Raw genomic sequence first — 15,699 nt, 5'->3', positions numbered from 1 at the left:
TGAGATATTTTTCTAAAATCTCCTTAAAGATTAAAAGATGTTCTCCTCTCTTTACCCATTCTACCACTGCATAGATAAAAGCAGGCATGAAAAGCTAGGTAGGTTTCTTCCAATCACTGGCTGTGGATAGAAAGGAGATTAGATAATCTACAGTTAATAAAAGGATGCAAAAGCGATCACCACTTATTTTGATATTATTGCAAGCCTCTAATAATATTTAGGCTCCTCAAAGTGCCCTGCATTTCAAGCAGAAAAGATAACTGAATGGAATCCTGCAAGTAAGATCTGAACAGGCAGAACCTTTGCCTATTCGGACATGTGCATCCTCATTTCCCCCTCCTCCTCCCCCCCCGCCCAACTTCTGCAGGCTTTAAAAATGAGAGTGTTCAAGTACTTTAGTTCCCTTTGGGCACCTGCATCACTAAACTTCGCTCAAGCATGGCCATGCTGAACAGCGAAGAGCAGAATACTGCAGGTCTACAATTTAGAACAAACAGCATCACCCAATGGCAGAAATCCAAAACTGCAGATGACAGTCACTGCACTTCCCTTTCTCTTCCCAAAGACACAAAGAAAAACAGGAGAAAGGGGGGAAAAAAAACTAAAGAAAACCAAATCTGAAGACTAGGTGCTCAGATACAGCCTCAACAGGAGTTTTAGAAAACAATTTTCGGGGCTGGTAACAGAAGTTACACTGGCTGGAAGAGAACTGAAGGCTCTCAGCTGCTTTTTTGATAAGACAAAGCCAGGCTGAAGCCTCCAAGACATCAGAGCTCTACTGAACCTGGTGATGGGCTGCCACAGGAGTGGAGGGAGTTAAGGAACTGAACCCCACTGTGATGACACCGAAACTGGACATTTGTAAGCACAGATGTAAGCTTCTGTCTAGCTCAATGCTTCCCTGATTTTGGTGGGAAAGTTAATAGCAGGACTTGGTAGCATGTGTTCAGCATCCTACTTGCTGATCACTGGTAAGGGATTTTCCACCCCCCCCTTCCACAAGCCTTTACACAGAGTCTCTTTCATGTCCTCCTCACCCTGAATGTAGCACAGAGTACCACTAAAACCAAGAGCTACTGCAGTGAATTAATCACAAAATGTAGTCCATCACATAGGTCACGCTCCCTTATTTCCTCAACGAAACTATTTTATTGGTACTTCCAAAACGTGAACTGAACTGACAAATTACAAGTAGAGATGGCTAAATCTCAATACCCAACAAAACAGAAAATTTGTGGGTTTTTTTTGCTCATGCCTACGTTTATAAACTTTAGGATTGTCATAAAAATACAAGCTGAGAAACTTCAATATCTCAGGTAACCAAAACTTAGTAACTACCCAGGAAACAGATGAAAAGATGACTGACTCCTGTGCCTCACTGGATAATTAAAACAACAAACACAACCTCTTGTAAGAGGAAAGGAAGAGAAAGTTTTATGTATCCAGAAGGGATCATGTTCAACGCTCACAGTATTATAACATGAGCTCATTGTGAAGTCTGGTGCAGCTTTTAAAACAAGCAAACAACACCCCCCCCCCCCCCAAAAAAAAAAAAAAAAAACACAAACAAAGAAATTTTATGTGGGATGGCAGTTAAGAAAAGACAGAGAAACTCAAAAAGTTCATGCTGAGGTTAAAACAATGAAAAACAACATAGAAAAGTAGTGAAATTCCTTGTTAGAGTAATGGAAAATATGTCACTTGTATCTGACACCAGTAAAAGTTAAAAGAATTGAGATTAACAGCTCAGATCTGAGCTGGAGAAAAAGTATTCAGAAAGGTTGACATTCTTCCAGATATGGTGGCCTTGCTCCCAGCAAACAACAACACTGGCAAAAAGCAGGAAACACTGACATACCCCCTTCCTGCGACACTGGGTACAGTATGTCTTCAGAGCTTTCTTTTTTTTTTTTAACATTAAATTAGCCACATCAGAAGGTGGTTATTTTAGTAAGTTTTCCTAACGTTGAGTACCCCAAACAAATTCAGTTCTTCACCACCTAGTAAACTAGCAAGAAACATTTTTGGTTGAATTGTTGCTCTTCATTTAACTGAGAATGACATATAGAACAACAACAAAAATCTCTGAATACTTCAGAATATTTTGCAAGCTACTAGAACTTTAACATCCCATGTCTTACTAAAGTATCTGAATCCAAGCTGGGGAAAGGAGAAAAAAAAAAGCTGTCATGACTCTCAGGCTCCTTCTTCGACAAGCTAGGCCACATCACCTGCCATCTTTATAGGCCTCAAAATGTACACCCGGAAAAAGAAATGACAAGGCTGAATCAGATCAGTGAGGAAAGAAAAGACATTTTCTGATTTCAGCATTCTTTAAACCAGGGCGCTTGCCCAACAGATGCTGAGGCTATTCTAGAAGAGCAAAAGCCCCTCCAAAGCCCAGGAGAACACTTCTCTGTTTTACAAAGGAGGTAACACGCCAAGAACCACCTGAGATGTCCACAGCACAGCTGTAACCCTCTCATCGTATGGTTCACGCTGGTGTTTATAACAATTACTCCAAGCAGAGAGGAATGCCACACAATACACCTTTCAAATAATTCTGCAAACCAGCAAGTCTAAAAAGCCTGCAACAGGACAAAAGACTCTCTGGTGAACACCAAGTTTAATTCACATCTACCACATGTATGATAACTACTACTCAGCCCATCGGACCAGGAAAGGAGTCACAGGAACCTCTGAAAATTCTTCCATATAAAGGTCAATACCTTATTTTTAGACTTCAGTCTGGCTTAAAATGAGTATTTTTACATGAGCTGCTCATCTTCAACAGGCACACTAAACATCAATGCTACAGAGGCAGTTTCAACACTTAGAAAGTTTGAAAAAGGTTTGGAAATGGCTGTTTGACAACAGCATGCTGAGCTTTCCTTTAAAAAGGGCTAGAGTCCTGTGCTGCGCCACAATGGTAATGGGGTTCAACACCAAATAGGGTTCAAAAAACCGTTCAGAATCGAGGCCAACAAGTCTGTAAATTGGTACTGACTGTTTGGAAATGTATGCAGAGCCAGCTTGTTTTAATTTTGAACGTTAGAAGACATCTAGTCAACTTACTCTCTTCTATCTTCCCTCTCCACTATAAATCAAAGCAATTAATCTCATTTCTAGAGCTATCCAACATCTTAATTTAAAACACTATGAACTTCAGAAGAATAATCCTCCTCCCACAATCCTTCTTTTACTCCAAAATGCCCAAGTCCCATTCTTGCTTTTGGCAAACACATGTTGCATAAAATCATCATTCTACAGACATCTTCACATTGGGAGAAGCCAAAGTAGTTTACGTTTATGTATACTCAAGGTTTGCTCAAAGTCTCAGCCCATGAATCACGAGAACATAATACTATACAGATTGATCTTTATACACCTGTTAGATGGTAATTACTGTAATCCTCCACATAAAGCAGGCCAGTAATACACTAGAAGGGAAGTATGGTACTGCACATGTCAGCCTTCACCTAATCATTGAGGATATCCAGACAATCAATATGTGAAGATGTTTCTATGTAGCGTGCAATTTAAATATCAAATGGAAGCTGTTTAAAATAAAACCTAGAAGAAAAACAAAGAAATAGCTTACACGCTATTAACATTTCCTCTAATATGAAACTTTGACTGTACCTAAGTGCATCTAAGTTCCTTGCAAGAGAAAACTTTCAATGCATTTTATGATCAAGGCTTCAAGTGAAATTGGTCAAACCATAAAAGTCACAAGGTACGACTGGATGAGCTGTATCAATTGCCAAAAACTGGTGGAGCGGAAGGGGGAATAGGAGCAGGACAAGAGGGAACATTAGCTTGTTGCCTATAAAGGAGCAGCACAACAGAGTAAAGTTTTGTATTATTCTCTAACAACAAATGAACCACATTGTTATAAAACTAATTCAGCGCTTTACAAACTATACTGCATTAGGCATGCATCTCTGACCTCAGGGCAAAAACAGTCCACACCAACCCTTTACTACCCACATTGTCCCACCACTCAGAGATCTCATGATTCTTTTTTGTTTAACAGTCTCTAGAACTTCGATGAAAATCTTGGCACTTCATTAAGGATTCATGATTGTGACAAAGCTGAAGACTAACATAAAATCCATATGGGACCAGGACTAGAGACAGTTACCTTCTATGTCGCAACAGATACTTTAAAAAAGACACTCTGGAACTTTTCTACTTGGGGTATCTCTATACTAGTTAGGTAGAGATCTCATTTCCACAGCAAAACCTAGGCTTTTAAAGCACTTCTGTGAGAAAGTCCATTTTAAGCTTTACTGCTGACTTTTGCAGTGCTACACCTAGACAAAACTTACCAATTAAAGGGCTCAATCCTGCCAACACCCTGAATGTTTTGTCCTTATCTAGCAAAGCATTAAAACATAGATAGCTACAACATTAGAATCGCCCCATTCAAACAGTGGAACCATGCAGAACTTTAGTTAGGTGTGCAGAAGCTCACCACTTCAGAGCATCCAGATCCAAAAGGCTCCTCCTTTTTTGCTCAACTCTAAACCAAGAATCAATTCCTTTTTAGGCTTATGTTTAATATTAGGAAAATACAACTATCACAATTATGAAGGTTTCTAATGAAGAAGTCAAAGTGGTTTATTTCTCTCCTCCCTCTCTAAACAGCATATGCAGATAAATGTGGGATACTCTTCACTGCAAGTAACTTCAAATCCTGCCATGTCAGGAAGAATATAATTACTTTAAAAAGTGAAACTAAATCTGAAGAAAAAGAACAGATAAGCTCATACAGTCTTTTTCAAAACCTTAGGTGAAAAAGAATGAATTGTTAAATAAAGCAAAGTATTTGTTTTAGTATTTAGTTTGAAATTTGCTATTTTATAATCACTACAGCAAGAAGATTAAGTTAAGGAGTTGAATGGTGACAATTTGATCTATGGATGCTGGCACCTTTTTCTAACTGTATTCTAACTGAATTCCTTGCACACCCTACCCCACTGAAAAAAAAAGAATGGAAAACTGAATTCCAAACAAGTCAAATCTTGTTCATACTTTCAACAGTCTTCAAATTAGGGATTCTCATATAAAACAATTTGGCTTAGATGTATATAAAAAAAAAAAAATCCAAGTTACATTAAACAGTATCCAGATGTTTTAATTGCTACTTTTATTAAGATTAATTTTCACTGTAGAAGCTTTTCTTTTCCCCTTCTCTCCCAGAGCACTTCCCTTCTCAACTTTGCATTGACAAAACCCAATATAATTGCATTAGAGGAAGCATTGCTGTCACCTCAAATAAAAAACTGGCATGTGAAAAAATTTCCCTCAAACTGTTCACCCCGTTAGAGTGATTCCATTCAGGTAAGAAGGTGCCAGTACCAAAGACAACTCTGTATTTAAAACTTTTTCCCCTACATAAACAATAGGATAACTTTACCAATGAAACACACATGTTCAGAGATTTAACACTCTATCATTGGGTCCATCAGCATCCCTGGTATCTACAATGTCCTTGGCATAAGGGTATGGATTGCTTTCTTTACCTGAAGGGATTGGTTTTGCTTTTAACAGCCTGATTAAGAAAAAGAGACATCTCAGAGATATACTTGTGTGTATTCATTATTCTGCAGGGGGATAGAGATCTCTGAGCACGTATCAAACTATATTGCTAGACAAAGTAAGCAGGTAGCAATAAACTACCCATCCTATTAGTAGCAAGAGTCAGTTAAAGATGGCAAAACCAATGCAACCAGACTACAGCTCCAAACCCAAGCTAAGTGCTTTGTTCTTACTAAGTTAGGCTTAACTTTGCATTCAGAAACGTCACAGTTTTCCCTTCAGGATCCCTCTCAGAAGGCAAGAGTACAGCATGATCTCAGCACACCAATGTTCTGCCAGCTGGCTGCTCCCCCGTTGCAAGGAACGCAGCTCATGTCTCGCATCTCGCTTGTTCCAGACAGCACTGCATCCTTCAGTAATGGTTTTCACAGGACAGAACCCCCAGGCAATTCAGATTCCCCTGTTTGATCTCCGAGGTAATAGTGAACTGGAGTGAATAGTGAATAAAGACTGCAATTAAACTTTGTCAAGCTTTCTACTTCCTTTCGATTCCCTATTTACTAACTCCAGCAAGGTTACGTGATTGAAGCCTTTACAAGAGAGGAAGGGAAACAATGCGGAATAAGGTCTACATTATTCCGTTGCTTATTCAAGTACTGATGACACTTGCAATTAAATCAAGTATTTTAAACACCTCACAACATAAACAAGTTTTAGGGAAAGGTAATAAGGTTGTGCAGAGCAGTGCTAACTGTCACAATACGGCAGAGATTAATCAACTCACCTTCCAGTACATAGTCTTGTAAATGAACAAAGAAATAGGGGTCCAGATTAATTGCTGTGACCCATTTTGTATTTGTTTCATTTCTACAGTAAAGAATTATATCCTCTATACTTCATTCATTAGGTTTCTTTCATAAGTTTTATTCTTTATTAAAATAAACAGGTCCTCTATACTAAACAAGCAGAAAGAGCTGTACTGAACCCATCACTTCACAGCTTTAGAAGTGAGAGTGGAAAATAAGGGTCTAAAGCCTCTCCCCAGGAAAACAGTATAAATACTGTCCAGATGATAAAACTGAGATGTTTAGAAGGCAAGTCAAACAAGGTGAGGGGAGTATGGAGGAATTTTCACTTTTTCCTTTGGATAACTTCATCAGCTACCAGACAAAAACTCCACTCCTTGCTCAGCCCAAGAACCCACCTCCTTCCTTCCAGTATATTTAATCAAAATGTACAATCCAGCTTTGTGAAGGAGACGTAGCAAAATAGAAGCCACAGGACTGCCCCACATGCATGACAAGAACTCCTGAAACCTCTTCCTCCTACAGAGAAAGCAACTGCAGATGAACTGCACATCCATTGCAGACTCTTGGCAGGTTCAACACAGAACCAGCTCAACACTCGGTGTCCTAAGTTCAGCATTTCTATTTGCTCTTCTCTGCTCTTCATGCAAGAGTGCGTGTAACTCAGGACATCCACATACCCAACATTTATGAGTCCAAAACGAACGTTTTATCAGACACTTTTCTTACAAATACCAACCCATCCAGCCTCATCAAACATGCCAGTGGGCAGTAAGCCTGGCAAGACCCATTTTTAATAACTGCATCTCAGTTTATGGCTTACATGTCTGCCCATGTAAGCCCTTATATCTTAAGAACTTATCACAACAGTGTAAGTAAAACTATGAGGAAGAAAAGATGTAAAGAATGCATTCCTAATGCTAACAGAGTACAAGCTAAAGAATGCTTTTTAACAACAAAGAATGGTTTTAAACAGAAAGTGAAGAAGCAATAAAGCACTAGTAAGATATTTCTCTGTTCCAAAGCATTACAATATTTTTCACCACTGCCAACAAGGCAGTGCACTAATCCCCTGTAATTATTGCCCTTATAGCAGGCAGAGACCATAAACAGAGATGGAGAAGCAGCCTTTGCAGAGCAATTATTCTCCCCCTCCAGGTTTTTGCTGTTGCTTTATCTCTGTCACCAGTGCCCCACGCAGCAGGACTGTACCGCTGTACTTCAGGAGATGCACACCGCCTGAGGTGTAGGCTGGCTCCAAGACCCACCTCCCAGAGGACAAGCAGGTTGTCACTCGACTCTTGAAGAAGCTCCTGAAAACAGTGATGAAACTCTGTCCACTCGGAGGGCTTAGCTCAAGTCACCGTTTGAGCCCCAGGTCTTTGGGAACTACTTATGTTTTCAGAACAAGTCGGGCAGAGCGACATCAAGCAAGGTTATATTATAAAATTAGAGGCTATATTTTTTTATTATTTATTATTAGTAGTGGCTATTACTTCATTTACTACAGCATTATCGTTGTTACTGGGAAAAGAGCTCTGCTAGGACTGGAAATTACAGAAAAATATTAGAGAAAACAAGTGTGAAAGTCTCAGTTCATTAAAGAGTCAGAATATTAACACTGCTGTTCAGGAGCCTTTGGTAAGCGATGTGCGGCCCTCTCATGCTAGGCAACCAGCTACACTGACCAAAGAGGAAGCCACTTCCCCATCTTGTACCTACAATTCCAATGGTAAGTCACACAAAAACAACAGTCAATGGTAAAGCCCACGGTCTCTCAGACGCTTGGATCAGTTGGCTTGTTATATAAAACCCCCACAATCTACCCTGTATTAAATTATTTCTGATTGAGTACAGAAAGTAAACTCTATGTAAACCCAATAATGGATATAAAAGACATATATTGTGAGATACTACTGTGAAGAGAGATGTGGGAACACATGAACTAACCCCATTTCCATTCAGTTCTAGGTCTGACCCATGCACCGCTTTGAACAGTTCACTCTTATCTCAAAACTTCCATTTTCTTGTCTGTGCAGTGATATGGGCTGCTTTCCCTGTCCTCACAAGCATGTGTTTACGTATGGAAACTGCCTTAAAAATGACAAGTGCATTTATTAGAACCTATTTAAATGTATGAAATAAGCTGAAGGTACAGACAGGCTATCATACTATTGGCATTTCTAAAGTTTCAACGGTACTTAAATAATGTTCCATGATATCACACACCAGAATCTTAAGTAATTTTCAAGACAGCATAAAGCAATAATATTTGCAGGCAGTTTAAGGCAAGTTAATACCCAACTTCCACTGAAAACACTAAGCCTGCATGCCTAATTGCTCCAGGGGCCTTTGAAAATCTGAGCGAAAATGAACAATAAGCAGTAAATCAACCCTTTCAAAATGAAAGCAACACCCTCCCCTCCACTATCATGAGGTATTCCACAAAAATGTATTTCACTTATATAAACACATATTACATCATAACGGTCAGAGACAAAGCTATACAAGAGTGATTAATAGGATTAATAATATTTTCAGAAATATTAAAACCTTTTATTATACACTATAATATGAATGGGGAAAGGGAGGATCATTACCCTATTTCCCATCTATATGCCCATATTATTATCATTTGTCAGACAGAGGGTAGCATTCCTCAGGTTTTCCATTTCTCTGCTCTGCAGAAAAAAAAAAACACAAGGAAATGGGAGCACTGCTCTCATATACTATGAAAATGCCCTGCTGCCACTATAAAAGTCTAACTTGGTAGACACTGAAGCCGTTGAAACCAGAGTTGATGGCATCAGTACAAAAGAATCTATTATCTTTGTAAAATCAAGTAATCACCAAAAAAAAAAAAAAAAAGTATTTAGGAAACAGAAGCTTCTAACAGAGATTGATTTTTCAGTACTTGATGTCTCGATAGCTCCTTCACAACACAGAATTAGACTCAAGAGTATCTCATCATACGCAGCTTCCTGCGGAATAACTAGTATTAATTTACTGTGGTTTTGGTACTTGGTGACATGGGTCTCATTTGACATCATAAGAGAGAAGTAAAATACTCCATTATCTCCTTTAGTCCTTCTTTGATACAGCCTTTCTTCGGTGTTTTTCATTTTTTCAGGCTAAAAATTTCTTCCTTGAGAGCAGGTGAAAATTTTGATTCAAATTAATAAAGAAAAGAAAACAATCCCAAATTTTCCCGTTCAATAACAAATATCAATACCAAAGGCTACTCAAGACCATTTCCTTCCAGGACAAGGCTGCCATAAGGACTAACACCTCTACGAGAAAAGGAAGATACAGAAATCAGAGGGTTTCTCTATAACAAGGAAGAACTAGAGAACCAGAAACCTTTCACTAAGCTGAGGCTACTGTAATACACTACGTGGTTGCTTAGGCCAAATGAGAAAAGTAACCTAATGGATTTTTGGAAGTTATTTCAACATTATTTCACCACCGCTTTTCTTGCTGACATTAGTCTAACAAGTCCACATCTTTTATCACTCTAAGAAAAAAAGGTTTCATATTTAAAAACACGCTGTTTCCTCTTTTTCCTCATTGTGGAAGCAAATTTTTCCATACAGGAATTCTAAAGATAAAGGGGTCAAAGTGATTTGATGGAAGCAGACCTACATTTTCAATGAAAAAATTTAGGGAAGGGGTGGGAAGGGGGAAAAAAGCATTAGAGAATAATTCAAAGATTTAAAATTAAGTTCATGCAACAATTCTCATCCATTTCCCTTCAAAGCGAAGTTGAGGTTTAGTCTCAGACATTTTCTTTTCAAAGAAAGTGCAAACATGAATACAATAAAGGAGTTAGGCACTGGCTTGCATTCTATATGACTGAAGTAGAAGGTAGACAGGCACACATCACATTGTTATTAAAATTTAGCATGCCTGTGATAAAAATTCAAAAACACTGAAAAAGAAAAAAATTATCTCCTTTACATGACCAATTTTAATCTCTATTTATAGATCAACAATATATTTTTCTCAGTAAAATCATGGTCAGGTATGTCAGAGTTCTGCCAGAAAAATGTATAAACTTACCTTGTCTTGGTTTTTCTTATTTTTGTAACACAAATTTCCAATCAAACGAATGAGATGAGATTTAAAACCCACAGCTGGATGAGAAATTTCTTCCTGCCCTGTCATATGTGTGGCAGTGAAAATATTTACAGCCTGTTTCCCAGCAAGATGAGTTAATCTCAGAGTATCTACAGAAAACAAGAATATTTTAATTACCCCATGAAAATTAGTATCACTTTGCACAGAGCTTTACTACTCTTAGGTTGAAAGTTAATCAATATAATTTCAGATATGCAGCAGTATGTCAAAAGAACTTTGAAAGTTTTCTTAATTTCTTAATTTGTCCTAGTATAACCATAAAAGGCCATCCCAACGCCAGAAGGTATTTTTGTGTACTTTTTACACACTTATATAGTTCAGACATGAAGTCTGAAGGCTGGTGCTATCAGTCTCTACTTGAAGAGTCAGAATTTTTAGGCTGTTGATGATTCTGGCACCGTAAATATATTGCTAAACCCAAGTTTTTTAGAAAACTTCCTTTAGTTCAAACTTGTCACAGCAATACATTCTAATCACAGAATAACTTTTTTCTCTCTTCTCCAGTCTGTTCCTAGCTCTGGAGTATCAGAAAAGATTTTGAGTACATCTAGCACCTTGACACATCTTTACAAATCTTTCAGTGCCCTAATCTTGTCAGCTAAGAAATACTAATGTTCCTGTATGGTAAATGCCAGTTTACAGCAACTAGGATTTTTTCTTCAATGCTCCAGAGAGGAATCGGGGAGAAGGGAAACTAAAAACTGTGAAAACAACATTCCACAAAGAGGCCACACCTAGAAGAAACGTTGAAATCATGTGAACACCTGAGAGCTCATACAGCTGAGAAGTTATTTCACTAAAGGCTGTGCCTATATTTAAAAATTAACAAGTATTTCTCCTCTAAGTGACCTGCAATACTAATAAATGCCTAGGTATGCCATTGTCCCCCAGAAGCTTCACACAACTTAAACTGGAACAGTAAAGCCATAGCAAAAATCAGGTTATAGCACATATAGCACAGGTTATATAAGCCCTATCCTCCTCCTGCTGCAAATGTGACAACATCCATAGTGGAATGGGCACTAGATTTCCTGGATTTAAATCAGAAGAAACTACATAAGTCCTCATATTATAGTTTTACTCCCAGATGATACAGGAGAAGAAAAAGATCTCTGTGCTAATAAAGAGGTAACTACATGTTTGGTAGGGTTTTTTTAAATATGAAACTATAATAGGGCCTAGAGGCCTCCCGAATGACAGCTATCACTTCTTTTTGTTCATACTTTGAACTAGGAAAAATCAATCAATCTCCTGATTGACCCTAAAAAACATACATTCATAAAAATCAGCAGCGTCTCATATCCTTCTCATGGCATTCCACTTTGTGTGCTTCCTTGCCTTACAGTCTTCGTATTTTCCCACACAGAAACACTAAGAGGGAATTCTATGGTCTTCCCAAACCTCCTGCCTGCCCTTAAGAGGGACCCCTGAACAAGAAGATTAAAAACAAAAAACAAAACAAACCCCAAAATCCTCCAAAAAAGTAAATAAAACTCTTCAAATTTTATTGCCGTGCAGACAAGAAATGCAATGAGCAGTGCACCTACCTGGAAAGAGAAGCACAGGAAAAGGTGGAAGGAAAGCAGCCACCTTCCATGCATGATGCCAACCCAGAGAGAAGAGCGCTCCCCTCAAACGTTGCACGTCAACGCAAACAGCAACTGCTCCTGGGATGTCACCCATGCTCTCAACTAAAGGACACCTCAGTCTGCCGTTCCCTCATCCCTCAAAGAGCAATTCTTCCAAAACGCCCTTCAATCCAAAAGATCGTTTCCCTCCCTGGTGATATTTCCCAAACACTGTGCAATCAAGCTGCTAACAGTGCTAAAGATATTATTAACACTTGCAGAATTACTCTCTAACTTAATCCAACAATTACTGAAAATAGCGAAACACATTCCTTAGTTGATACTTAATATCTGAATGATCTTTTTTCAGATCCTTCAATCAGTCTTCCAGTAATTTCCAACAGGAAATTTCTCTTCAGTTTATATCATGAGAACTGCTTCATCAAAAGATCTATTAGATGAAAACCTTTCGCACTATCCTTATTCTTCTGGTCTTCAGAACTAAATACTGAAGGTGATACATCAATACAGTTTTTCCACCCTTTTTGCTAATCCAGGATTAAAGGAGTCTTGTAGCCAAAAGGTAGTCTTAAAGAGAAACTATACGAGTTGATAAATTCCTGTTGGCTGAGGGCATGTGGGAAATACGTAGGATGCACATGGTAGCAATGTTTTAGCCTGGAGACCGCCGTGGAGAAAAGTCAGCCTGGGCACAGCTAGGGAACAGAGGGCTTGCCTATAAACTGCTCAGTTTAACTGATCTGCAGCTCCTTGAAATTCTCGTTTAAGTTGAAAGACTTACACAAGCATTCAGATGACACAATGCATAACTTTTGAGTTTCCTCAAAACACACACACATGCACAAAATACATCTTCTTGTTAGTCATCTTACTGTAAGCAACAAAACTATGAACCTGTCATCAAAAATAGAGGTTTAGATACTTTTCAGTCTTTAGGGCGGGTTTTTTGTTTGGGTTTTTTTGTTTGTTTTAGGTTTTTGGGTTGGTGGGGGTGGTTTGGTTTTTTTTACAGCAAGGACCCTCTAAATATCTCAAAATAGTAACAGTTAACAGCCGTTTCACCCTTTTTCTTTCTAGACAAAATATCATATATTTTTCTTTAAAATCCATAAACTTGTACAATTTTCTCAGAAAATGGTGGCATACACCAGTCTCAGAAAGTACTAAGATTTAGGAAGGCACAAGTCAGTACACATATACCCCCTTCTCCTTCCTTCCCAAGTGTATAGGGTCCCTCTGGACCATCCTGGCTTAATTTTTTTTGTGTACGGCCCTTTGCTTGTTGTTTCTTAGCAGAAGAAAGCTTCTTTCAAACTGACCTTTAAAAGCCAATGAATTTGGTTAAGAACATTCAAACTACCTACTTTCAGTTTTCAGGAATTTGGGAAGCAGAAGGGAATAAGCATGGAAAAGTCCTTTTTCTACTTCTTGAGGAAATTCTTCCACACACGTTCAGCCAGTGGAAGAACACAGGAGGCAGCTGTCCTTTGCCCAACTCTTCCTGTATAAATAGCGCATTGCTGACGGTTGAATCAAGGCTCTGTTGGGTAATAGGGGCCAACAGAGCAAGCAGAGAAGCAGAAAAATTCCAGGAACAAGTCAAATATTTGAAAACGTAGATTAACTCAATCTCCTATTTATTTATTTTATTAAAAGGTCAGAATGATAATTATCACCAGTTGTGAAAAACATGTTTTCATTCACAGAGCAACATGATTTGGAGCAATCCAACAGTTAATAAACCTTGTGGCTTTTCACTCACCTATGGCTGTTTCAAGCAAACCAGGCAAAGCCTGTAGACCTTCTAGCTGTCCGTTGTTTGATGTCATTTCACAAAGAATGTCAAGAAGACGAATTGTAACCAATGCTTCCTGTAAATGAAAATTACATTTCTGAAAATGGCTTATGAAGGATACCATCAGAACATAAAACTGATGATGTAAACAGAGGACAGGAGCTCTCAGCACTCAGGTTCTTTGCACGTCTTCTAAACTGCCAAGAATAAATTTATATAAAATGAGGACATCTTCCTAAACTAACAATAATGTATTACACTGCAATAATTTCTTTTCTGCAGTCAGTGTTATACGTGCCCTGAAAAATCATGGGGAAACCAAAACAGAGCCATAAGGGATACAATTTTAACAAAAACACAGTAGCTTCCAAAAGCAGAAATGCAGAAAATTACTAGCTGAGAAAATTATTTCTGTATAAATGTTTTCTTTGAGTTTATTCAGTAGGAGTGTCCCACTTTAAAGACACAAACACCGCCTGCAAGACACCAATTTGTTATCCGCAGGAATTCTGTAAAGTTCTGTGGTCAAATGAACTTTGGCTGCGAGAATTTACATTATTCTTGGGTAAATAGGATTGGGATCATAGATGAAGCATTTTGGTTAGGTATGAGACACACAATTTTATTTGCATATTATTTATTCAGCCAGAGGACTATTTTTTCTCACAGACTATGTTGATGCATGCTTATAATGACAATCCAGCACTTCCAGAAACTACCTTAAGAGCACATGGCATAATGTGGAACACCACATATTGCTCAAGAATCAGGCTGCGACTGCAAGATGATTCCACACAAGGTGTGGTACGTAAACTGTTAGTAGCCTTGAAAAGGCTTAGACACAGGTCACAGTAACTATTCTTGCCTTGTCTCTTTGTCCTGGACCAAATGTCTACTTACCAAGAGCAAAATATTTTTGAACCCGTATAATCAACATAACATAATTGAAATCATCAACAATAGTGTTCAGTAATTAAGTACTATGATTATATCCATTCCTTGCTTCTTCCTACGCTCCTTGAAGACAACAAATTGGTATAGGGTCCTAAAGCTGTATTTTCATTTTTTAACTCACGCAGGTGTAGGAAGGTGCAGGTATTGCCCTAAATTATTCAATAAATTGCTTTCAACAGCAGAAAACCTGCCTCTGAATACATTGATCGTTTTCCTGTTATGAAGTAAGAATACCCCAGCTGTATTTCAGAGACAGTAAGCAGGTATTTACAATTTTTAAGCCATTTTGTGTTGTTACAAGACAGTAGCTTAACCAAAAGCCTCTTCAGCTCATACGCTTAACACTTACCTTTGCACAAGGAAATGTTACAGGCTTTGCAACTGTAAAGCAAACAAATATCAACAGGCAACTATAAATCACAGCAGTAAGGTACAACGGCCCTTGCTGCCTGTGTACCCCATTACCCACGTACATAACGGAAGATCTGTAGCAGCAGATACTATGAGTTGTGGCTTTTCCTTTCTCAGGCTTACCCTTTTTCACCCACTTCCCCCCCTTTTTTTTTTCACCACCCTCTACATATTTCTTCCCAAGGCTTTACACTACTATCTCTCCCTTTCTCTATCCTACCAACTGGCTTAGTTCAGCAACTGTTCCACCTAGATTTGTGAAGAGGAACAGATTACTTAAAAAGCACAAAAGAACCCCCAAATTCTGATCTACATTCACAACTCAATACTTTCAAAAAACTGTTCAAACATGTCTGGTTGGGTTCCACCCTCCTGCCTCAACTTTCCAATTTTTACTTTTTTTTTCCACCCTCCACCTGTACAACAGAAAGGCAATAAAGCAGAATACTTCAAGTTCAACAGT

At 38.4% G+C, this 15,699-nt stretch overlaps 1 protein-coding gene across 3 annotated transcripts in view; it reads right to left on the bottom strand.

The window, feature by feature from the left end:
• Positions 1 to 15,699, bottom strand: part of ATXN10 (ataxin 10) — a 103,820-nt gene that overhangs the window by 36,591 nt on the left and 51,530 nt on the right. For all 3 annotated transcript variants that reach the window (XM_074825626.1, XM_074825627.1, XM_074825629.1), the window contains 2 exons: positions 13,839 to 13,947; positions 10,410 to 10,576 (listed from right to left, as the gene is read on the bottom strand). In XM_074825626.1, the coding sequence (XP_074681727.1) occupies positions 10,410 to 10,576; positions 13,839 to 13,947 (276 nt within the window). The remainder of the gene's footprint in view (positions 1 to 10,409; positions 10,577 to 13,838; positions 13,948 to 15,699) is intronic.

This window comes from Strix aluco, chromosome 5, assembly GCF_031877795.1.
Source record: "Strix aluco isolate bStrAlu1 chromosome 5, bStrAlu1.hap1, whole genome shotgun sequence".
Taxonomy (NCBI): Eukaryota; Metazoa; Chordata; class Aves; order Strigiformes; family Strigidae; genus Strix; species Strix aluco.
This window is presented reverse-complemented; position numbering and strand designations above follow the sequence as displayed.